At 46.0% G+C, this 23,226-nt stretch overlaps 1 protein-coding gene across 1 annotated transcript in view; it reads left to right on the top strand.

Annotated features, from left to right (window-relative positions):
* Positions 1 to 20,671, top strand: part of slc35f6 (solute carrier family 35 member F6) — a 28,551-nt gene extending 7,880 nt beyond the window's left edge. The window contains exons 2-6 of the mRNA XM_060916363.1: positions 11,987 to 12,059; positions 14,595 to 14,766; positions 16,053 to 16,268; positions 19,400 to 19,510; positions 19,787 to 20,671. Coding sequence (XP_060772346.1) covers positions 11,987 to 12,059; positions 14,595 to 14,766; positions 16,053 to 16,268; positions 19,400 to 19,510; positions 19,787 to 20,238 — 1,024 coding nt within the window. The 3' untranslated portion in view covers positions 20,239 to 20,671. The remainder of the gene's footprint in view (positions 1 to 11,986; positions 12,060 to 14,594; positions 14,767 to 16,052; positions 16,269 to 19,399; positions 19,511 to 19,786) is intronic.
* The last annotated feature ends 2,555 nt before the right edge of the window (positions 20,672 to 23,226 follow it).

The following is a 23,226-nucleotide window of genomic DNA, read 5'->3' as shown; positions in this document are numbered from 1 at the left end:
CATGTGCTGTTATTTCCCGCTCGGTGTGCAGGAAAATCACAATTGCGCATGCTCAGACATTCGGAATGGCTTGTTGGTACTAGCGGAAGTACCGGTTGAGTAATTCTAAATGTAGAAAATGGCGGCTCCCGTGCATTTTCGTATTTCATGACGATTTTTTTGATGGTAATAGATCAAAATAATTTTAAGGTGAAAATGTAGAAAAATCCGTAGTTGAATACCACTACGCCCGTACCATTTTTAAAATGCCAAAATCCGTAGGGAATACGTGAAATCCGTAGGGGTTGACATGTATGTCTATTGGTTATGTATATAACTAAAAATGTTCGAGATTAAACTGTCCAATCTACTCATAACTCTAAGTTATTATTATTATAATTTTCACACTATTTCTTAAAGTTCTAATTGTCAATACAATACAGATTGCAAAAAAGTTTTACTATTTTTATCCACATTATTATATTTTATTTATTCTATTCATTATTAGAGTTTCAAGCGCCTTCTAGTGGGCCGCAAATTTTTTTCCAAGTTGAAGCTAATTTTTACTCGTAGTAGGGTACAGTTGTTGGGTTGCATCTGACGTCACATCTGTCTCATTAAGCTACGGTCACACTACAGCTCGCGATCTTTTGTGATGGGTTATCAATGAAAATGAGGCATTTTGGTGGTGATATACAGTACACGTAAGCTAAAAGTTGTGGTCACACAGCACACAAACACTTGACTGTCATGCCTTTGCAGTCGCGCATGCTCAAGGAGCGCATGGTGCGCGTTCTTGGGACCCAGTCGTTATGGGAAACACCTGATACTGATTTGAGCGCAATCAGCAAATACGGACCGATATGGATATGAACGCTGTTTTCACAGAGGCGTTGCGAAGTATCATCATCACTGTCACGTTTGTTTCTATCCATGTTTATAACGCTGTTTAAATACTCTGCTTTATGATTCTGCTTTGTATACCGCCCTTCCATGGCAGGAAAAAAACCTTACATTTTGCCACCTATCCTTTGATAGACCGTCGATCCGACAATGTCAATGTGCAGTGGGCCTCCTTTCGTGGGCACGGGTGTGGCTGAAGAGATCAATTCTGGAGGCACACACTCATGGGCAGTAAGGGCATTGGAACGTGGCTGCTGCAGGAAGGGAGGATGTTGAGGCCTTTCTTCTTTCTCTTGCTTGGGTGATGTAGTCACGGCGACTGCTTTCAAAGTTGTCCTGGGCCTGCCGGATTTGACTACGCCATGCTGGTCTGTCTTGTGCACAAGCCTCAAGGTCTTTTGCAGGGATGCCGACATGTTTCAGGCTGTCTTTGATGCAGTCTTTGTACCATTTTCTCAGTCGGCCCCTGGGTCTATGGCCCTGCCTCAGCTCTCCGTAGAGTAGGTGGCGAGGCAGTCTGTAAGGCTCCATGCGAATGACATGACCAGTCCAGTGGAGTTGAGCCTTCAAGACCATAGCTTCTATTCTAACTAGGTCTGCTGTGTCCAGGACTTTGAGGTTCGTCACTCGATCTTGCCACTTGATGCCCATGATCGACCGTAGGGATCTCATGTGAAAACGTTCAAGCTGTTTGATTTGTTTCCTGTACAACGTCCAGGTGTCACAGCCGTAGAGGAGACTTGTGATCACGACAGCTTTGTACACTTTGATTTTTGTGTCGAGCCTGATGCTTTTGTAACTCATCACATGAGATCGAAGGCGACCAAGAGCCTGACTGGCTTTACTGATCCTGGCAGAGATTTCCTTGTTGATGGAGCCATCACTGGATATAATGCTCCCGAGGTATTTGAAGTTCTCAATGTTCTTCAGTGCAGTACCTCCAATAGAGATGGTGGGGGGAGGGTGCACAGCAGGGCCTGGGGATGGTTGGAAGAGGACTTCTGTTTTTCCTAGGCTGATTGTCAGGCCGAAGAGTTGGGAGGCTTCCGCAAACTTGCTGACGATGAACTGGAGGTCCGCTTCTGTATGTGCCATCAGTGCACAGTCGTCGGCAAACAATGCATCTGTCACAAGTCTCACCATTGTTCAGGTCTTAGCGTTCAGCCAGTGCAGGTCAAACAGAGAGCCGTCTAACCTGTACTTAATGTAGATGCCTCTGTCGAGATCTCTGAGAGCATGGTTCAGCACGCATGTGAAGAACAGGTTAAACAGGACCGGGGCAAGGACACAGCCCTGTTTGACACCGTTTGAAATCTCAAAGGGAGCAGAAATGTCACCCCCAGCAAGTACAGTGCCAACCATGTCATCGTGGAAGAGGCGGATGATGGTAGTGAATTTCCTCGGGCAGCCAAGCTTGGCAAGGATGACCCACAGCGCTTCTCTGTTCACCGTATCAAAGGCCTTCATAAGGTCTATGAAGACTGCGTAAAGATCCATCCGCTGCTCGATGCACTTTTCCTGGACCTGTCTCACCGAGAAGATCATGTCGATGGTGCTGCGGCCTTGTCTGAAGCCACACTGGGACTCTGGCAGTGACGGTTTTGAGACGGCGCTGACAAGGCGGTTCAGGATGACCCTGCCGAGTATCTTCCCAGTGATAGAGAGGAGGGAGATGCCGCGGTAATTGCCACAGTCAGATTTGCTGCCCTTGTTCTTGAATAAAGAGACAACAATGGCATCTCGAAAGTCCTGTGGCATGGATTCTTCTTCCCAAATGCTGCAGAGTATCTCGTGGAGTGTGTCCAGGGCCAGTGGGCTGGCTGCCTTGTATATCTCGACTGGGATGCCGTCCATGCCTGGCGCCTTACCCGAGTTCGTCTGCTTCACTGCGGCGGTGACTTCTTCAAGGCTGGGTGGCAGGTCAAGTTCCTCAAGCGCTGGCTTCTCTGGGATTACGTTCAAAGCTGTAGGGTCAACTGTGGACGGTCTGTTGAGGAGGGTGAAGAAATGTTCCCTCCAGCGTTGTGTGAGGCTGTCCTTATCTTTCAGCAAGGTCTGACCATCTGCCGACAGTAGTGGGGTTGTGCTGGGTCTCTGTGGTCCATACACAGCCTTGAGCTCACTGTAAAACTCCTTAAAGTAATTCAGGTCGGCGTAAAGTTGAACCTTTTCAGCTTTTCTGTCCCACCAGCTGTCTTACATTGCGCGCAGTTCTCTCTGGGCTTTGCTTTGGAGGTGCTTGAAGCTTTCTTTCTTGGAGATGGAAGATGGGTCATTCTGCCAGATGATGTAGGCATTGTGCTTCTCCTCTAAGAGTTTGTTGATTTCAGCATTGTTCTCATCAAACCAGTCCTGATGGACACGCCTCTGCAGACCTAGAGTGGCTTTGGCTGACTCTGTCACCATGTGCTTGAACTGGTTCCATTGTTCTATTGGGTCGCGAGTCAATGGTCCTTGAGCAGTCAGAGCGTCGTCTGGGTGGGATTGAAATTTCTCTCTTGTGGAAGGGTTCAGTAGCTTTGTGAGGTTGAATTTTGGGCGAGCAGTTTTGGGCTTCTTGCGATGAACCGTGGCTATGTGAAGGTTGAGGATCGCCCTCACCAGCCTATGGTCAGTCCAACACTCCGCTCTTCGCATGGCTCTTGTGATCATCACATCCCATGTATCCTGCCGCCGGACAATGACATAGTCCATGTGATGCCATTGTTTGGACCTTGGATGCATCTATGTGGTCTTGTACTTGCTGGCCAGTCTAAAGAGGGTGTTGGTGATGGTGAGACCATTCTCAGCACACATAGTCAGGAGCAGCAGCCCGTTGCTGTTCATCTTGCCGACTCCCTGGGGGCCTAAAACTCCTTCCCAGCTCTGGTCCCAACTCTTGCATTGAAGTCCCCTAGGACTACTAGCTTGTCGCTTGCAGGAGTTGACTTCAAGAGGGAGTCCAAGGCTTCATAGAAATTCTCCTTGTCCTCGTCACTGCATGTGAGTGTGGGGGCATAGGCACTAATGATGGTAACATACCTTGAGCGACTGACAGCGAAGCGGATTTTCATCAGCCGTTCATTGATGCCGGTGGGGAGATCAGGGAGTTGGCGTAGCAAGGTGTTACGAATAGCGAATCCAACTCCATGTTGTTTGTCTTCAGCTTCTGCCTTTCCTTTCCAGAAGAAGGTGTAGCCCCCATCTGGTTCGCAGATTGCTCCTTCTTCAGCAAAGCAGGTTTCACTGAGCGTGGCGATGTCGATCCTGTATTGTGCCAATTCTCTAGCTACCAGGGCAGTTCTTCTGTGAGGCCTTACTGTGTTCTCTCTGTCTAGCAGGGTGTGCACGTTCCAAGTGCCAAGGATAATTTTGTTTTTTCTTTTCGACCGCTAAGAGGGTTAACTGCCAGCCGCGGCATGCTGGCCAGTTAGTGAATTAGGGCAGGCAATGTTTAGGCCACCTTTTCTAGGCCCCTCCCTTGCTAGGGTGAGCAGTGCTGTCCTAAAAAGGGCTGCTCAGTCACCAAGGATGCTGCCGAACTCCACTGCTGCCCCAGGTACAATGAAGGACGACCATCTGTCCCAGGCCGCCTACGTGCAGGTTTGAGGCTACGACTGCCAGTAGTAACTGCTACCTGTCGCTTCGCCCCGCTCCTGTCACCGCAGGACTTTCAGGAGAAGTTGAGAGGAAGGAATTGGGAAAAGGAAGGGGGATCTGCACATAACCTGTGCGTGAGTTGGATTTTGGTGGGGAAGCTGTTGCACGGGAACAACCCCACCCTCTCGGCCGCAGAAGCCAGGGTTCAGTGGCACAAGGGAATGTTACAACTGGAGGCCTCCTTGGCTGCAGTGGATGACCAGGACTTCTTTGGGTGCCGCGTCCATGCTCTAGGCATTCCACAATGCTTGCTGCCACCGCCTTCACAACCGTTGGATCTACAGGAGATCTCTTCTGTTCGTTCCGCCGGGAGTCAGTCTCCGCATGCAGTGGGGCTGACACCGACCAATTCTAATTCACCGAGGGTTTGGAACCCATCGGCTACCCTCACCTGGTTTAGCAAGCCCGCCAAGGCCAGTGCCCAGGGTGTGGCCGCTGTTGCATGCGACAGCTACGTGGAGCCACAGGTGAGAGCTGAGTGTCAAGTGAGGACCAGTAACAGACAAGCTGTCCTGACAAGGACATGGCGAGCCCTCCTGCTAAAGGTACTACCTCTTCCTGGACACTAGCCTGGCAAGGCAGACTAAATGTGAATATTTAGTCTGGCCTCGATCCGTAGATATTTCTGAAGGGTGGGGGTGGAACAACCCGCTGTCTTTCAAACTGTCTCTGTGTGTATAGGCCAACGCTCTGACCAATCAGCACAACAGTGACTGTGACGTAGTCAGAGCGCGCAGTGGGGGAGACCTTGAAATAAATAATTTTTCAAAATGCGTATTAATTAATAAACAGGTTCTAGATATTAAGAAGTTTGGAGATAATGACCACAAGTTTGGAGTCTGTACCACATACTTAACATACACTCTTATTTTTTTCAAGTGTTTTTCAAGGGTTTGCTTAAACTGTTTTTGAGAGTTTTTATTTAGTGGTGTTTGGTGAAATAATTTCCCTTACATTTAAAATAACGGGAAAATAAGAAACAATAAAAAAGTAATGTTTCAAAGCTGTTTATTAATTCTTCGTACTGCACAAACTAGCCCATCCTTTTGGCTACGAGCGGAGCAGCTGGTAGATCAGACTTTGGCCATAGCCGGTCGGCAAAACAGTGAAAACGTCCTTCTTGAAAAGGAATGAGCGGAGAGCCTCTTCCTGCTCATGTTTCAACGAAAGCTCCAAGTCTAATTCTTCTAAAACTGATTCCAAAGCGGAGTCAAACGAGCGCTGTTCACTAGGGCTGGGTATCACCAGATACCTCACGATACGATACTATGGCGATATTTTGCCCACGATAACGATATTATCACGGTACAGCGATTCTGCGATAATCGATATATTGCAAGAAATTTCAACCACATCACAATATCTGTGTCACTGAAGAAAATCAGAATTTATTGACCACTGTAAAATTACATTTCACATACATAACTACACACTCTTGCCAGACATATATTTGTCTCTATTCTACTGCTGGCAAAACCAAGAGTTGCTTCACTACAACATACAGAAAATTCCCATTTCTGTGCTAGTATTATCAACTTTTCTGTAAGCATGGACACATCAGTGCTGCTTAACAAGCAGAATCAAATTGTTTTATGAAAACTTAAAACTTGCACTGCAGACTGCACATACATTTCAGTGCGAACACTATCAATTTGTTCTTTGTAAACTTGAGAACATTTAACTTGTGCTTATTTTGCAGGAACAACACACTGTCTGAAACACATTGAAAAGTGCAGTGGGCATCTTAATTGGAGCATCTTAATCAGGGATGCAAACAGCACGCCTTTTGGCGGATGGCGCCTTTTTCACGGCTGAATCGCGCAGATCCGAATTTTTTTTTTAGGGGGGGCGTTGGAGTGTCTGATTATAATTTCAAAGTAAATTCTGTATTAAAATTACTAAATAAGCAAATCCGTTACAGTCCATGAAACAGGAAGTGTAAGGATGAGGAAAAAACAGTTTAAATCGGGAAGCTGCGCACATTTGTGCAGCCTGAGCGGCAGGACTGCGCAAATGTGCGCAACTTCCCGATTTAAACTGTTTTTTCCTCATCCTTACACTTCCTGTTTCATGGACTGTAACGGATTTGCTTATTTAGTAATTTTAATACAGAATTTACTTTGAAATTATAATAAGACACTCCAACGCCCCCCCCCCCCCCCCCCCTAAAAAAAAAAAAAATTCAGATCTTCGCGATTCAGCCGTGAAAAAGGCGCCATCCGCCAAAAGGCGCGCTGTTTGCATCACTGCTTAATTTAATTGGAGCGAAACAGGTTTTGCAAAGTGCATTCTCTTTGTCCGGCTGACTGTTTTTTTTTTGTTTTTTTTTTTCTCCTTTCCTTTGGAATCCAAAGTGCCTCCAAACATCTGCCTTAAAGTTCGGTGGCGTCTCTAGGTTTATGTTAACAGCCATGCTTGCCTGTTTTTTTTTTTTTCCTCACTGCAACCGCCGGGGAAAAAAGAGAAGACGAAGAGTGCCTTGCAGTGAGGTAGCGGCACAGCGACACCTCGCGGAGCGGAGGTGCGGAAGTCGTACTGGATTTACAACCCGTCTGAAACATGATTTTATTATTTGAAAAAATATCGATTATTCAAATTTTGAGTATCGATATTGAATCGGAAAACAAAGTATCGCGATATATCGCCGTATCGATATTTTTGCACACCCCTACTGTTCACTAGCTGTAGCCAGCTTTCCTGTTGTGCTTTCTCCAGCGTCGTGCAGCTTTGTCGTCACTCCTGCAAAAGCCCGCCCAAAGAATCCAAACAAAAACCTTGCGTTGTGATTGGCGGGCACAATTTGATGCCCAGGGTGTTTTTGTTTATATGGTGCAAGGCTACCAAAAAACCCCTATGGAGAAAAAATCCAGGACCGTGACGTCGCCCGGTAGGACGCAGCTGGGGCCCCACCCTGGAGCCAGGCCCGGGGTTGGGGCTTGTATGCGAGCGCTTGGGGGCCGGGCCTTTGCCCATGGGGCCCGGCCGGGCTCAGCCCGAAGAGGTGACGTGGGCCCGACCTCCTGTGGGTTCACCACCCACAGAGGTAGCAGTAGGGGTTTGGTGCAGTGTGGATTGGGTGGCAGTCGAAGGCAGGGGCCTCGACGACCTGATCCCCGGACACAGCGGCTGGCTGTTGGGACATGGACTGTCACTTCGCTGGGGGGGAAGGAGCCTGAGCTTGTGCGGGAGGTTGAGAGGTACCGGCTAGAGATAGTCGGGCTCACCTCCATGCACAGCTTGGGCTCTGGAACCCAGCTCCTCGAGAGGGGCTGGACTTTCCACTTCTCTGGAGTCGCCCGTGGTGAGCGGCGGCGGGCTGGTGTGGGCTTCCTTATAGCTCCCCAGCTCAGCCGCCATGTGTTGGAGTTTACCCCAGTGAACGAGAGGGTCGCCTCTCTGCGCCTTCGGATTGGGGAGAGGGCTCTTGCTGTTGTTTGTGCCTACGGGCCAAATAGCAGTATAGAGTATCCGGCCTTCTTGGAGTCCCTGGGAGAGGTACTGAGGGGTGCTCAGACTGGGGACTCCATTGTGCTACTGGGGGACTTCAATGCTCACGTGGGCGATGACAGTGACACCTGGAGGGGCGTGGTTGGGAGGAACGGCCTCCCCGATCTGAACCCGAGTGGTGTTTTGTTATTGGACTTCTGTGCTAGTCACAGTTTGTCCATAACGAACACCATGTTCGAGCATAGGGGTGTCCATAAGTGCACGTGGCACCAGGACACCTTAGGTCGGAGGTCGATGATCGACTTTGTAGTCGTGTCATCTGATCTCCGACCCTATGTCTTGGACACTCGGGTGAAGAGAGGGGCTGAGTTGTCAACTGATCACCACCTGGTGGTGAGTTGGATCCGCTGGCGGAGGAGGAAGCTGGACAGACCTGGCAGGCCCAAACGTATGGTGAGGGTCTGCTGGGAACGTCTGGCCGAGCACTCTGTTGGGGAGGTCTTTAACTCCCACCTCCGGGAGAGCTTTAACTCCCACCTCCGGGAGAGCTTTAACTCCCACCTCCGGGAGAGCTTTTCCCAGCTTCCGAGGGAGGCGGGGGACATTGAGTCTGAGTGGACCATGTTCTCTACCTCCATTGTGGACGCAGCTGTTCGGAGCTGTGGCCGCAAGGTCTCCAGTGCCTGTCGTGGCGGCAATCCCCGAACCCGGTGGTGGACACCGGAAGTAAGGGATGCCGTCAAGCTGAAGGAGGAGTCCTATCGGGCCATGTTGACCTCCGGGACTCCTGAGGCAGCCGACGGGTATCGGCAGGCCAGGCGTGCTGCAGCTCGGGCAGTTGCGGAGGCAAAAACTCGGAACTGGGAGGAGTTCGGGGAGGCCATGGAGAAGGACTATCGGTCGGCCTCGAAGAAATTCTGGCAAACCGTCCGGCGCCTCAGGAGGGGGAAGCAGTACTCTGCCAACACTGTTTACAGTGCGGGTGGGGAGCTGTTGACCTCGACTGGGGACATTGTCGGGCGGTGGAAGGAATACTTTGAGGATCTCCTCAATCCCACCGTCATGTCTTCCACTGAGGAGACTGAGGCTGATGACTCAGAGGTGGACTCGTCCATTACCCAAGCCGAAGTCACTGAGGTGGTTTGCAAGCTCCTCGGTGGCAAGGCACCGGGGGTGGATGAGATCCGCCCTGAGTATCTCAAGTCTCTGGATGTTGTGGGGCTGTCTTGGTTGACACGCCTCTGCAACATCGCGTGGCGGTCGGGGACAGTGCCTCTGGAGTGGCAGACTGGGGTGGTGGTCCCTCTTTTTAAGAAAGGGGACCGGAGAGTGTGCTCCAATTATAGGGGAATCACACTTCTCAGCCTCCCAGGGAAAGTTTACTCCAGGGTACTGGAGAGGAGAATTCGACCAATAGTCAAACCTCGGATCCAGGAGGAACAATGCGGTTTTCGTCCTGGTCGCGGAACACTGGACCAGCTCTATACCCTTCATAGGGTGCTCGAGGGTTCATGGGAGTTTGCCCAACCAGTCCACATGTGCTTTGTGGATCTGGAGAAGGCATTCGACCGTGTCCCCCGTGGTATTCTGTGGGGGGTGCTTCGGGAGTATGGGGTTCGGGGCTCTTTGCTAAGGGCTGTCCGGTCCCTGTACGAACGGAGCAGGAGTCTGGTTCGCGTTGCCGGCAGTAAGTCAGACCTGTTCCCAGTGCATGTGGGACTCCGTCAGGGCTGCCCTTTGTCACCGGTTCTGTTCATAATTTTTATGGACAGAATTTCTAGGCGCAGCCAGGGGCCGGAAGGAATCCTGTTTGGGAACCACAGGATTTCATCTCTGCTTTTTGCGGATGATGTTGTCCTGTTGGCTTCTTCAAACCAGGACCTTCAGCATGCACTGGGGCGGTTTGCAGTCGAGTGTGAAGCGGCTGGGATGAGAATCAGCACCTCCAAGTCCGAGGCCATGGTTCTCGACCGGAAAAGGGTGGCTTGCCCTCTCCAGGTTGGTGGAGAAGTCCTGCCTCAAGTGGAGGAGTTTAAGTATCTCGGGATCTTGTTCACGAGTGAGGGAAGGATGGAGCGTGAGATCGACAGGCGGATCGGTGCAGCCTCCGCAGTGATGCGGTCGCTTTACCGGTCCGTCGTGGTGAAGAAGGAGCTGAGCCAAAAGGCGAAGCTCTCAATTTACCGGTCGATCTACGTTCCGACTCTCACCTATGGTCATGAGCTTTGGGTAATGACAGAAAGAACAAGATCGTGGATACAAGCGGCTGAAATGAGTTTCCTTCGCAGGGTGGCTGGGCGCTCCCTTAGAGATAGGGTGAGAAGCACAGTCACTCGGGAGGAGCTCGGAGTAGAGCCGCTGCTCCTCCACATCGAGAGGAACCAGCTGAGGTGGCTCGGGCATCTTTTTCGGATGCCTCCTGGACGCCTCCCTGGGGAGGTGTTCCAGGCATGTCCCCCCGGGAAGAGGCCCCGGGGAAGACCCAGGACACGCTGGAGGGACTATGTCTCTCGGCTGGCCTGGGAACGCCTCGGTGTTCTTCCCGAGGAGCTGGCCGAGGTGTCTGGGGAAAGGGAAGTTTGGGCTTCCATGCTTAGACTGCTGCCTCCGCGACCCGGTCCTGGATAAGCGGAAGAAGACGAGAGACGAGACGAGGTGCAAGGCTAGACCCATTCGCTAGGCAAAAATATTTTTGGCCGCTAGGCAGGTGGGTCTAGTTTACTAGGCTACCTGGACACCCCATACACCCCAATTTTGCCACCTATGTAGTCCCCTATTTATACAAATAGGAGTCATTCAGGATTCAGCCATGTTTTTGCTCGGCATTAGCAACAGTTACAGGTTTTTAGCTTTCTCCTGAAATGTTTTCTTTTATTTCTTCTTCCTCAGGGTAGTAAAACTCGCTTTCGCTGTGAACCAGTGTTGGGCACGTTACTTTCAAAAAGTAATTAGTTATAGTTACTAGTTACTTTTCCCAAAAAGTAACTGAGTTAGTAACGGAGTTACTTTGTCATAAAAGTAACTAATTACCAGGGAAAGTAATTATTCCGTTACATTTTGTTCCCCCTCAAAAAAAAATCAAATTCAATTAGTGTAATCATAATAAAAGTGAATGTTAAATGTGTTTAATGACTGAAATGGACACTTAACAGAACCAATTAGTAATGTTATCTACACTATATTAATATGTTTGTGGGACAATGTGAGATAAGACATATATCAAATGTAATATATTTTTGTAGTTATTAAAATTATGTTACTAATTACTGGCCACTGACGAGGACAAACGCTTTGTTCCTCAACATAATGTGCATTGCACGTAAACACTCTTGCCTTTTATTTCAAGTAATGAAAAGTAATGGCTGTATTTCCAATGTGAAAGCGCAGTGTTGGGCTGACCGCTCGCCATCGCTGGGTCTTCCGATTGAAAGAGCGCGCAGTAGTGCAGTAGGCGTGGCCTACCTACGTCTGTTGTCCAAATCTACTCTGATTGGCTTACTGTGCCGTTGTCTCGTGTCTCCCCGCCCCACACTAAAGCAGAGTAAAGAAAGGCTGAGCGAGCAGCGTGCCAGATGAGAACAGCTTTAATAAAGTAACGCATAGTATTTTATTGTAAGTAACGGGAACGGCGTTATAACGATGTAAAAAGTAATTAGTTAGATTACTCGTTACTAAAAAAAGTAACGCCGTTAGTAACGCCGTTATTTCTAACGCCGTTATTCCCATCACTGCTGTGAACACTGTCGTTATCGCTATCCATGCTGTAAAATTAATGCTGTTCTCCTGAGAAATGCGAAAATAAATGTTGACAAAAATTGCTACTATGTTTGTTGTTGTTGTGAACGAGCGAGTCGCCAGAGGTCCGTATCCAGGGTCCGTACCGTAGGATACGGACCCGCTCGCCAGCCAATCAGAGCAGATTTGGACCACGAAAAAAATAAAACAGTTTTTGACTGCAGTTAAAGCGTTATTGTGAGTGAATATACAACTGAAATTCCTGTGTTTTCTATATTAACAGATGGGCTGACATGTTTTCTGCTCCTGGTTGCTCTGGTACTCCTAATCACAGCTTCTCCCATCCATTTTTGCAGGTAATAGTCCTCTTTTTTCTTTCTTTCTTTAATGGTAAAAATTATCAGGTTTTTGATGCATCCATGTCATTGATGAATTTCAGTCCATTTTGCTGTTTTTTCTTTTTAAATACACTTATACAGTACTGTGCAAAAGTCTGAGGCACCCTATTTTTTTCCATACAAACTTTGTTATAGATTTCTATTTTGTGACGTCTACATTATCGAGTCAAAACATTATAAAAACATTTTAGAGTTCCAAATGTTCATTTGTTGTTGGTTTTTTTCCAGCACAAAATTAAATGTTACAGGAAAAAAATGTTTGTATCTGAGCAGCATATTGCATAAGAGAGCACTTTTATGATGCATCCAGATGTGAAGCGGTGTTACTGTTATTATTCCAAAGTTGATTATTTTCCCGTTACTGCACACCCAGAGCATCTCATTTCTGTTATACCAAACCAATTAGCCAACACTAACAATTTTATTTATGGAGAAATTATACACATACTTTTTATCTGTTAATAGTTACTTTTAATGTTGTGAAATACCTGGGAAATAAGTTGTTCTTCTATTATGGGAGGTGTGTAAAGTGTTTCCTTCATCATCAGCCTGTCTGATTTTCGTTGTTGACATTAATAAGATGAAAAAAATGTTTCTGAGAAGCCACAAAGAGTAAACGCGTCTTTTAGCTCATCCATCCATGGCGTGGCGTCCGTCGTCCATAATTCAGTTAAATCGTTCTCCACGGATTTCCGTTCCGATTGTTTTGTTTGAATGAACTCAACCTTCTGTACAACACTTAGTCATTGTTCTGGCAATTTTTTGCAAATAAATTAGTAATTATGTCAACTTAATACATTTTCTTCTGACTAGAATTGTATCTTCTCTCTCATTTATCGTGCGAATTCAGTTCTGATCGATGTTTTGGATAGATCTTTTCTCAGGGAACAAAATTTCGTCCTTTGTTGAGTTTCCTGTTGTAAACAATTAGTCGTGGAGGTTGGTCCTCTCTTAGGCCCTGTCCACACGGCAACGGATTCAGGTGAATCTGATAAAATTGTTTATCGTTTCGGCCCGGCGTCCACACGGCACCGGCGTTTTGGGTGCCCCAAAACGAAATCTTTTGAGAACGGGTTCCAGAGTGAAAAAATCTGGCAACGGAGCCGTTGCAAAGTCGTCTGGATGAGTAGAACGGATTTGTTTATGATAACGTCACAACCACATGACTGTCAGTGCTTCACGCCGGGTAGAAGTGTAACGAACTCGATGCGAGTTGTCAACAAATCCTATAACTTGGTTCATGAAACGCGCTTACAAAATATTTTCACTGTGAATATTTATTGTGTAATGGTGCAAAGTGAGAGAGAGAGAGAGAGAGAGAGAGAGAATAGCCCTTAGGGCAGAGTCAATCCCGCCAGCAAAAATAGGGAAAAAAAAGGAGCGATCTCACCTCTTCATATGTTGGTTTAAGTCTGACAATACATTCCTCAAAAAGGGCGTAGAAGAACAAAGTAATCCATCAACGTGTAGCATTCAATTTATTCCGGACCATTAAAGAATTCTGGAGGATATCAGAATGTTGGCGTACCGGCTTCCATCTACCCCCATTCATTCCTCTTTCCGCGTCTCCATTCAGAAAACGAGCACGTGATTTAAAGGGACTATATCCATAGGATAGGGAGTGAGAAAGTGTGTGCGTGTGACAGTGACAGGGATAGTCACTGTGCGCATGCGCAGTTATGCGCATGCGTCTACTTCTATTGTTCTGGTGTCTCCGATGGGACCGTCTTACAGCGCACGTAGAGGTGTGGCATGTGTATTGCATCGTTTTCAGCAAGCGTTGCGTTGCCATATGAACCTGATATTTTACTGATCCGTTGCCCATGTGGACACGATATTTAAAAAAAAAAATCTCGTTGCCGTTGTCGTGTGGATGTAGCCTTACATTGTCACATTTCAGTTCTGTTTGATGGTTTGGTCGTCATGGTTGTTTTGATGGGCTACCACGTTACGTCCTTGACATTCTGGTCCTGGAAGTGTCGGTAACTGACTGAAAAAATGTTCACATTCGAGACTCCGTCCATAAACATTCAGAAAAATAAACTTCATATCAGTGTGCTTTTAGTCTGTTAGATAAATCCCTGTTTTATTCATTGGTATAGAAACGATAACATGGTAGAACATCCGTGTCGCTGATTAAAGGAATAGAGCAGGAGAGCGCTGAGTGCAGCACGATGAATATATGAGTGAACCAATTGACTGTTTTTACGCTGAATCTCAGGGAAAAGAGGAAGGCGATCTTTTTGAAATCATGACGTAGCATCACTGTTGGGATTCAAGCTCGTGATCTGATGATGATTGGGCAAAAAATGTTTCCACTTGTACCACCTTATAGCACTTTTTCTTGCTCAGGTTCCCTCTTTTAAACCTTTGTGTTATCACTTTCTGATGAGCTCATGACTCAGCTTGCTGTGACAGAGTGACTCAGACTGACCGTTGCTGACTCGTCTTAATCCCGACACGTCTTCTGCTTTGTTGTCTGAATTTCCCCAGGCTGTCTGTATGTTTTTGGGCGAGCTGAGCTGCCTTGCCGTTTTCTACATCCTCATCTGTCATGACCGGCGCAGTCCGACACCCACAATAGAGCCGGGGCAGAGCTTCAATCCCCTCCTCTTCCTCCCGCCCGCTGTCTGTGACATGGCAGGAACCTCCATCATGTATGTCGGTAAGTAGGAGTCGCTTTTACTTCCGAGTGTTATCATTCTCTGTTTGAGTTAACATATCTCATGAATAAATAAGGCATTGATACATTGCCTTGGCCATGAATTTACAAGAAGCGTAAAATCTTGTATCCGTTTTCGCTGAAATTCTAGCGTTTTAATATGATATTTATAAAATTCTCAGCCTGAAAACTCATCTCATCTCATTATCTCTAGCCGCTTTATCCTGTTCTACAGGGTCGCAGGCAAGCTGGAGCCTATCCCAGCTGACTACGGGCGAAAGGCGGGGTACACCCTGGACAAGTCGCCAGGTCATCACAGGGCTGACACATAGACACAGACAACCATTCACACTCACATTCACACCTACGCTCAATTTAGAGTCACCAGTTAACCTAACCTGCATGTCTTTGGACTGTGGGGGAAACCGGAGCACCCGGAGGAAACCCACGCGGACACGGGGAGAACATGCAAACTCCACACAGAAAGGCCCTCGCCGGCCCCAGGGCTCGAACCCAGGACCTTCTTGCTGTGAGGCGACAGCGCTAACCACTACACCACCGTGCCGTCAGCCTGAAAACTGAACCTGAGATTTAGTATATATTGACAATTTCTCCATTATGACTTCAGAGTCCAGGTGGCAGCGTTTTTAAGTTTATGTCTCCCACCTCTTTGGTGTCCGTCTACTCCTGAATGTAAATACAGAAAGCTCAAATGCTCAAAGAGGAATATTTTGACACGACAGCCTTATTTACCAGTAAAGTGGTTAGCACTGTCGCCTCACAGCAAGAAGGTTCTGGGTTCGAGCCCAGCAGCCGACGAGGGCCTTTCTGTGTGACTTGTATTTAGGTTGAGCGTATGGCATCGCTTCCTGCGTCGACCCCTTCCCCTGCTGAGTTCAGCTGAAATGGCGGTCGCGAAAACACGCCTATGAGAAACGTCTTTGTGAAAAAATTTTGCGAAAAAAAAATTACGCAGAGGTTTTATTGAAAGAGTAAACATTATAAGTGCAAAATATGATAGTGTTTAATTGTTTTGGTAAAATCTCATCTCGCTTTAAATGCACGTTTGACATGAAATAATGAGTGTTTTGTTTGTTTTTTGTGTGAATGAACTGAAGAAAAGACTGAAATTAGTTGTTTATCTGTTTTTGGCTTCAAAATGGATCTCGGCTCAACAGAAGATACATAGGACATTATTGATCCTGTTTACTTCATTTTCGTTTTACAAAAAAAAGAAAAAAGATTTGCACAGTTTCTGACCTTATCATTCCCTTACTTTCTGCATCTAGCACTAAACATGACCAGTGCCTCCAGTTTCCAGATGTTACGTGGAGCAGTGATCATCTTCACCGGCCTGTTGTCAGTGGCTTTCCTGGGTCGCCGGCTGGTGGTCAGTCAGTGGGTTGGGATTCTGATCACCATCCTGGGCTTAATAGTGGTCGGACTCGCCGATTTCCTGAGCGGCAACAAAGACAACGGACGCAAGCTAAGTGACATCATTACAGGTACACGCAAGGCTTAAAGTCACCCGAAACCTTATAGAACATTTTCTTTTATTATTAAATTCTTGCAGGGGGATTACTTTAATTTCACAGTGGTTACATTTGGTTCGAATATGCAAATGAAGATCAAGTGAAACTAGTTTTACCAGCAGAAAGGGCGGGACATGTAGATTTAATTTCCATACTCATGAAATCCGTACTATTAAAAAGTGTGATTCAGACCTTAACCCTCTGGAGTCTGAGGGTATTTTCTGACACTCTAATGATTTTGACTTGCTCTGATTTTGTCGTCAATTTCAACAAATCTAAGCAGTATTTTCAAAGTCATATGACTTTTTTGTATTCAGCACAAGTTCAGCTACAATAATATCTATGTAGTCTGTATGTCATGGTTGTACTTTAAAAAAATAGCAGATAAATGAAGATGTTGTAAAAAGCAGTTTTAGAGCTGTGTTGGAATGTGTGAAAAAGCATTACCCTTTGTGACGAACCGTTTTGCTCACTTGAGGTGATTCTGTTCAGTCTTAGGAATGGATCAAGTACAAAAACTTAAATCTGCTCCATTGATTTGGACAATTAACTGGCCATCAAAAATGTATGTCCTATTGTTTTGGGATAAAAGGTTGGCAGTGGGGGCAGCACGGTGGTGTAGTGGTTAGCGCTGTCGCCTCACAGCAAGAAGGTCCGGGTTCGAGCCCCGTGGCCGGCGAGGGCCTTTCTGTGCGGAGTTTGCATGTTCTCCCTGTCTCCGCGTGGGTTTCCTCCGGGTGCTCCGGTTTCCCCCACAGTCCAAAGACATGCAGGTTAGGTTAACTGGTGACTCTAAATTGACCGTAGGTGTGAATGTGAGTGTGAATGGTTGTCTATGTGTCAGCCCTGTGATGACCTGGCGACTTGTCCAGGGTGTACCCCGCCTTTCGCCCATAGTCAGCTGGGATAGGCTCCAGCTTGCCTGCAACCCTGTAGAACAGGATAAAGCGGCTAGAGATAATGAGATGAGATGAGAGGTTGGCAGTGGGAGGGGTATTCAATGAGAAGAGTAAAAAAATCCACTCCATTCAATGAGAAGAGTAAAAAAATCTAGTCTGGTTAACACCAGACCTTATCACAAGTGAAATATGGTCTGGAATCCGCCTATTAAATTTCTCGTAGGGGAGGTGTGGTTTACGATTGTCAACGGCCGTTTATTGGACGTTGTGAATGTCTATCATTTGGCGTATACGTAGCCCATGGCTTTTTTTTTTTCTTCTTTTTTTCCTCTTTATTGAAAAACCAAACATTATACAAAACACTGGAAGGGTGGGGTAGAGAAAGAAACATACAGTCATTAATTAAGAAAAGAAAGAAAATTATAAGCTGCCATCAAAATAATTGTCCTTTCGGCTTTGCGGTTGTTCAGTCCTTCAAGAGAGTTCATATATGATTTGACCTCATTTTTAAACGCAGCATATGAGGGTTTCCTTCCCCCCATTTACATCTATGAATATGATATTTACCCAAAATAATAAAAAGATTCAATATAAAATTATATGGTATTCAATATAAAATTATATGGTTACGTAGCCCATGGCCAATCATGGCAGTTGTACCCGGTGACGTAGTTAGAGCGACGAAGAGGCGAAGAAGAGAAGGAAAGAGAAAGAGAAGGCAAAACAAAAATAGGAAAACAATGGCACCGAACGATTACTGCCGTTTGTGCAAGACAAATATGAGAGAAGCTGGTTTGGTTCGTATCGCTCGCCGCCATGTTAAATGTGATCCGTAAACAGTCCCAAATAAACTACAAGCTTCCGTTTGTCGAGTAGTACGCGTCACCGTCTTTCCACCCCTCCCCACTCTCTGATTGGCTCCCTAACTCAGGCGAGCCTTTAGACCATAGTTTCCATGCTGTCTTTTCAGATCGGAACAATTGTGCAAAGCAGCATGGGATTTCCCAGGCTAAAAAAAATCCATTCCATTCAATGAGAAGAGTGAAAAACCATGATTTTTCACACATTCCAACACGGTTCTAAATCTGCTTTTTACAACATCTTCATTTATCTGGTATTTGACTTTATTTTGGTATTTGACTCGATTCAGTGTGTCTTGAAATTAACTCTTGTACTATTTTACTCAGCCCTGTGATGACCTGGCGACTTGTCCAGGGTGTACCCTGCCTTTTGCCCGTAGTCAGCTGGGATAGGCTCCAGCTTGCCTGCGACCCTGTAGAACAGGATAAAGCAGCTAGAGATAATGAGATGAGACTATTTTACTCAGTTCAGAGCCACAACCAACTCTGTTACACTATCACTCTGTAATTTTACTCCAACTCCAAATTCTACTCTCTAAACTCAAAGTAGAGCAAAATTAACTATTTTTTGAGGAAAATACTTTTAACTCTGGAAAAATTGCTCAGTTATTTTTCCTGTGTCTGCACTACAGCGCGCGCATATCAACCCATCTGCTCATCAGAAATACAAGAAATATTTACACTTACTCGAGCTGATCTTCAGCTGGATCGAGTCAAAGTTAAAAAAAAAGGCACCGCTCATCATCAGTGTTGCAGTTCTCAAGGTTGAATTGAATCTCAGTCCTGAATCATGAATTGATTCACTGTCCTGAAATTGAATCGCTGTCCTGAATCATCAGAAGCAAATAAAATCCGCGTGCCATCTTGCAACAAGTTTTACCTCCAAATAGCCTAAACTGTGGCTGACAGATTTTATCCTGTTTATGGTGGGCGTTCCCACCACGAAAGAGAAACCAATTGAAACCGGAAGAGTGAAAGTGATTATCATGACGTTACCATGGGAACAGTCTTTTATGAATGTGTAAGTGCACGCTCAGCGCTCCGACTCCGGTGTGACTGAGTAAGGTGACAAGTTTTATGTTTCATCTATTTTAAGTAATTTGAAAACTATAATATTATTTGGCAGCAGACACATAGGAAAGTGTAAAGTATAAAGCTTCTGTCGATATGTTTATCATGCTTGTATGATAAAAACTCGCAAAGATATTTATCTAAATGCATGACCTACTCATTCTAAAGCTGCCAAGCTTCGCCGGCGAAGCTCTCAACCCCAGAGGGTTAAAGTCCAGCTGTTTGGTGAGAATCATGATTTTTCACTTTCTTTTGTTTGTTCTTTGACCTACAGGCGACCTTTTGATCATCATGGCTCAGGTCATTGTGTCCATACAGATGGTCCTGGAGGAGAAGTTTATTTATAAGCACAACGTTCATCCTCTGAAAGCAGTCGGGACTGAAGGTAAAGATTTGGAACAAAACCGAAATTGTGTCTGACGTCGTTTTGCATTTACGTTTCCCTTCATATTACTTGCGTCCCTTTACTAGTTCACATCCCTGCTCCACATCAGTACTCCAAGAGTAATGCTTAAAAACGTGTGAAACCGTGAACCAAAAGTTAAAATGTGTCCACGAGTAAAAATAAGTGCAGGATGAAATGGTTTGAATTTAGTGAAGGCAAATTTCATAAATGAACATTCTAATTTGGCCCCATCCGTCCTTTCTTTCTGTATCCCAGGCTTTTTTGGTTTCATCATCTTGACCCTCCTGCTCATCCCGATGTTCTACATCCCAGTCGGGAGCTTTGGCAGCAACCCACGGCAGGTTCTGGAGGACGCACTGGACGCTTTCTGTCAGATCGGCCACAAGCCACTGATCATGCTGGCGCTGCTGGGTAACACGGTGAGCATCGCGTTCTTCAACTTCGCTGGCATCAGCGTGACCAAAGAGATAAGCGCCACCACACGCATGGTGCTGGACAGCCTGCGCACGCTGGTCATCTGGGTGGTGAGCCTGGCGCTGGGCTGGGAGTCCTTCCACGGCCTGCAGATCCTCGGCTTCCTCATCCTGCTGCTGGGCACGGCGCTCTACAACGGACTCCACAAACCCCTGATGGCCAGGCTGCCCTGCTGGTCTGCAGAGCGCGAGACAGGAAATGCAGATGAGAGAGACAGACTGCTGGAGAGCTAATGATGAACGGACTATGAAATGTCACAGGATCTGCATCAGCTCTCTCTTCTCTGTTTTGGTCGAGCACTCAACTGACTTCCAGGGAACATTTCTGATCCCTTTGGGTTCCTTTCCAAACCACTCGACCAGTCATGTTGACGGAGGACGCTGACGGCGGATATCTGACGCTCGCTGACATAAGCACTGAGCAGTCACTTTATCGATTTCTTCTTTTCTCATAATGCCATATTGGGTTTAACAACAGTTTAAAAAGGGATGGTGAAAATCTTTGGTTATTTTAAAGTAACATAAAATTACATTTGAAAAATTTAAGTATCCTCAAGGGCAAAATACTCAGTACATTTTAATAAGTGTTCTTATTTTCATAAATATATTACGTTCATTATGTCTTCTTCTTAAATCAAAATAATTAGTTTTTCTTTTGTTTCAGACATGTAAAAGCTTTTTTTACCTTTACCTGACATGTTTCGACGGTGTAACTTCCGTCTTCATCAGAGGGTCACCCGGATGTTGGTGTGTGACGTGCCTTTATAATCAGCTGATGTTGTGGAGGCGTGACCTCCCTGCCAATATTGACAGGTCGGTCACGCCTCCCGAATTCACGCACGAAGAGGAAACAGAAAAATCAATAGCGTTTTTGGACATAAAAATTCGCCACACAGACGACGGAGACATCAAAATAACAATCTACAGAAAACCGACACACACTGATCAATATCTGCTCTGGACGTCCGAACACCCCATCGCACACAAACTGTCAGTTGTCAGAACACTCTACGAACGTGCATCAATCATAACCGACCCCACAGAACGCGCAACAGAAGAACAACACATACGCCAAGCTCTGATCACATGTCAATATCCACCATGGGCCATACACAAAGGCGCACAACAAGTGAAAACAAAAGAAAAGACGCAGGAAAAAGGAAGAAAACAGACAACCCAAAAACAGGAAAGTAAAGCAGTAGTGACTCTACCGTATGTCAGAGGAGTCACAGAACAAATCCAAAGAGCCATGAAAAAACACAACATACAAACACCCGTGAAACCACACACCAAACTACGACAGCTACTAGTTCACCCTAAGGACAAAATCGACCAAAACAGTAAATGTAATGTCATATATGAAATACCATGCCTGTCATGCAATAAAACCTACATTGGGGAGACAGGAAGGAGTTTTAGCATACGAAAAAAGGAACATAAAAAAGAATGTGAAAAAGAAACAGAACAGAGACAAACAAGAGCAATAAAAGAAAAGGCTATGCAAGAGAACCTGAAATCAGCAATAACAGACCACTGCAGAAGGGAAAATCATATAATGGACTGGGACAATGCTCAGATCATACAGCAAGAGAACAACAGATACCACCGTTGGATCAAGGAGTCAATAGAAATCAGAAAGCGTAGCCCAAGAACAATAAACAGGGATGAGGGGGCATACATGCTCTCCCACACCTGGAGCGCCGTCCTGAGGGGGCAACACTGACAGCGGGAGGCGTGACCGACCTGTCAATATTGGCAGGGAGGTCACGCCTCCACAACATCAGCTGATTATAAAGGCACGTCACACACCAACATCCGGGTGACCCTCTGATGAAGACGGAAGTTACACCGTCGAAACATGTCAGGTAAAGGTAAAAAAAGCTTTTACATGTCTGAAACAAAAGAAAAACTAATTATTTTGTTCTTATTTTCGGTCACTGATGTGCCATCTTTTGAAAACACAGGCATTTTTATTTTCTCTGTACCTCTTTTAACTTCAGGTGTGTTCTATGTGTTTTATAACAGACGGTTTTCAGTGTTTCAGTCAGTAGAACACGGTGTTTACTGTATTAGATATTAAATAGAGGTAAAAGTGAGATTCAGTCATTATCAACATCTCCTGTTCTTCAGTAAGAAGAATAAGAGCATCCATGTCTGTGTTCAGTCACTCGATGGATTGACGGCTTTAAGGTGTTTGGTTTGAATCCCTATGTTTAATTAAATCACTTCTTAAATTTTCCCCTGTGTAAATATGTGTTATTTACTTAAGGGTTAAGGCAGAGGAACTCTCTCTCTCTCTCTCTCTCTCTCGCTCTTTTACTTCTTTTTCACTCTTCTCTCGCTCTTTTACTTCTCTCTCTTACACTTCTCTCTCTCCTCTCTCTTTATCCCTCACTCTTTTACTTCTCTCTTTTTTACTTCTCTCTCTGTCTTTTACTCCTCTCTCTTACCTCTCTCTCTCTTTTACTCCCCTCTCTCTTTTACTTCTCTCTCTCTCACTTCTCTCTCGGTCTCTCTTACTTCTCTCTCGCTCGCTCTCTTCTCTCTCTCTTTTACTCCTCTCTCTCAGTTCTCTCTCTCTCTCTTACCTTTCTCTCTCCGAAAAGGAAAAACTTTTTTTATGTCATCAGTGACATTACGAGTTACCGTAAGTATAGTGAACATTGTGTGATGGCATCTCATCTCATCATCTCTAGCCGCTTTATCCTTCTACAGGGTCGCAGGCAAGCTGGAGCCTATCCCAGCTGACTACGGGCGAAAGGCGGAGTACACCCTGGACAAGTCGCCAGGTCATCACAGGGCTGACACATAGACACAGACAACCATTCACACTCACATTCACACCTACGGTCAATTTAGAGTCACCAGTTAACCTAACCTGCATGTCTTTGGACTGTGGGGGAAACCGGAGCACCCGGAGGAAACCCATGCAGACACGGGGAGAACATGCAAACTCCACACAGAAAGGCCCTCGCCGGCCACGGGGCTCGAACCCGGACCTTCTTGCTGTGAGGCGACAGCGCTAACCACTACACCACCGTGCCGCACCGATTTAGAATATAAGTATAGTATATTCAACAGCGTGTGATGGCAGAATTAGAAAGTAGGCATAGATTAGATTAGACTAGATTAGATTCAACGTTATTGCCATTGTGCAGAATGCAGGAACAAAGCCAATGAAATGCAGTTAGCATCTTAACAGAAGTGCAAAATACAGTATGA

Source organism: Neoarius graeffei, chromosome 3 (assembly GCF_027579695.1).
Source record: "Neoarius graeffei isolate fNeoGra1 chromosome 3, fNeoGra1.pri, whole genome shotgun sequence".
Lineage (NCBI taxonomy): Eukaryota > Metazoa > Chordata > Actinopteri > Siluriformes > Ariidae > Neoarius > Neoarius graeffei.
Note: the sequence above shows the minus strand (reverse complement) of the source record. Positions and strands in the feature narration are given on the sequence as shown.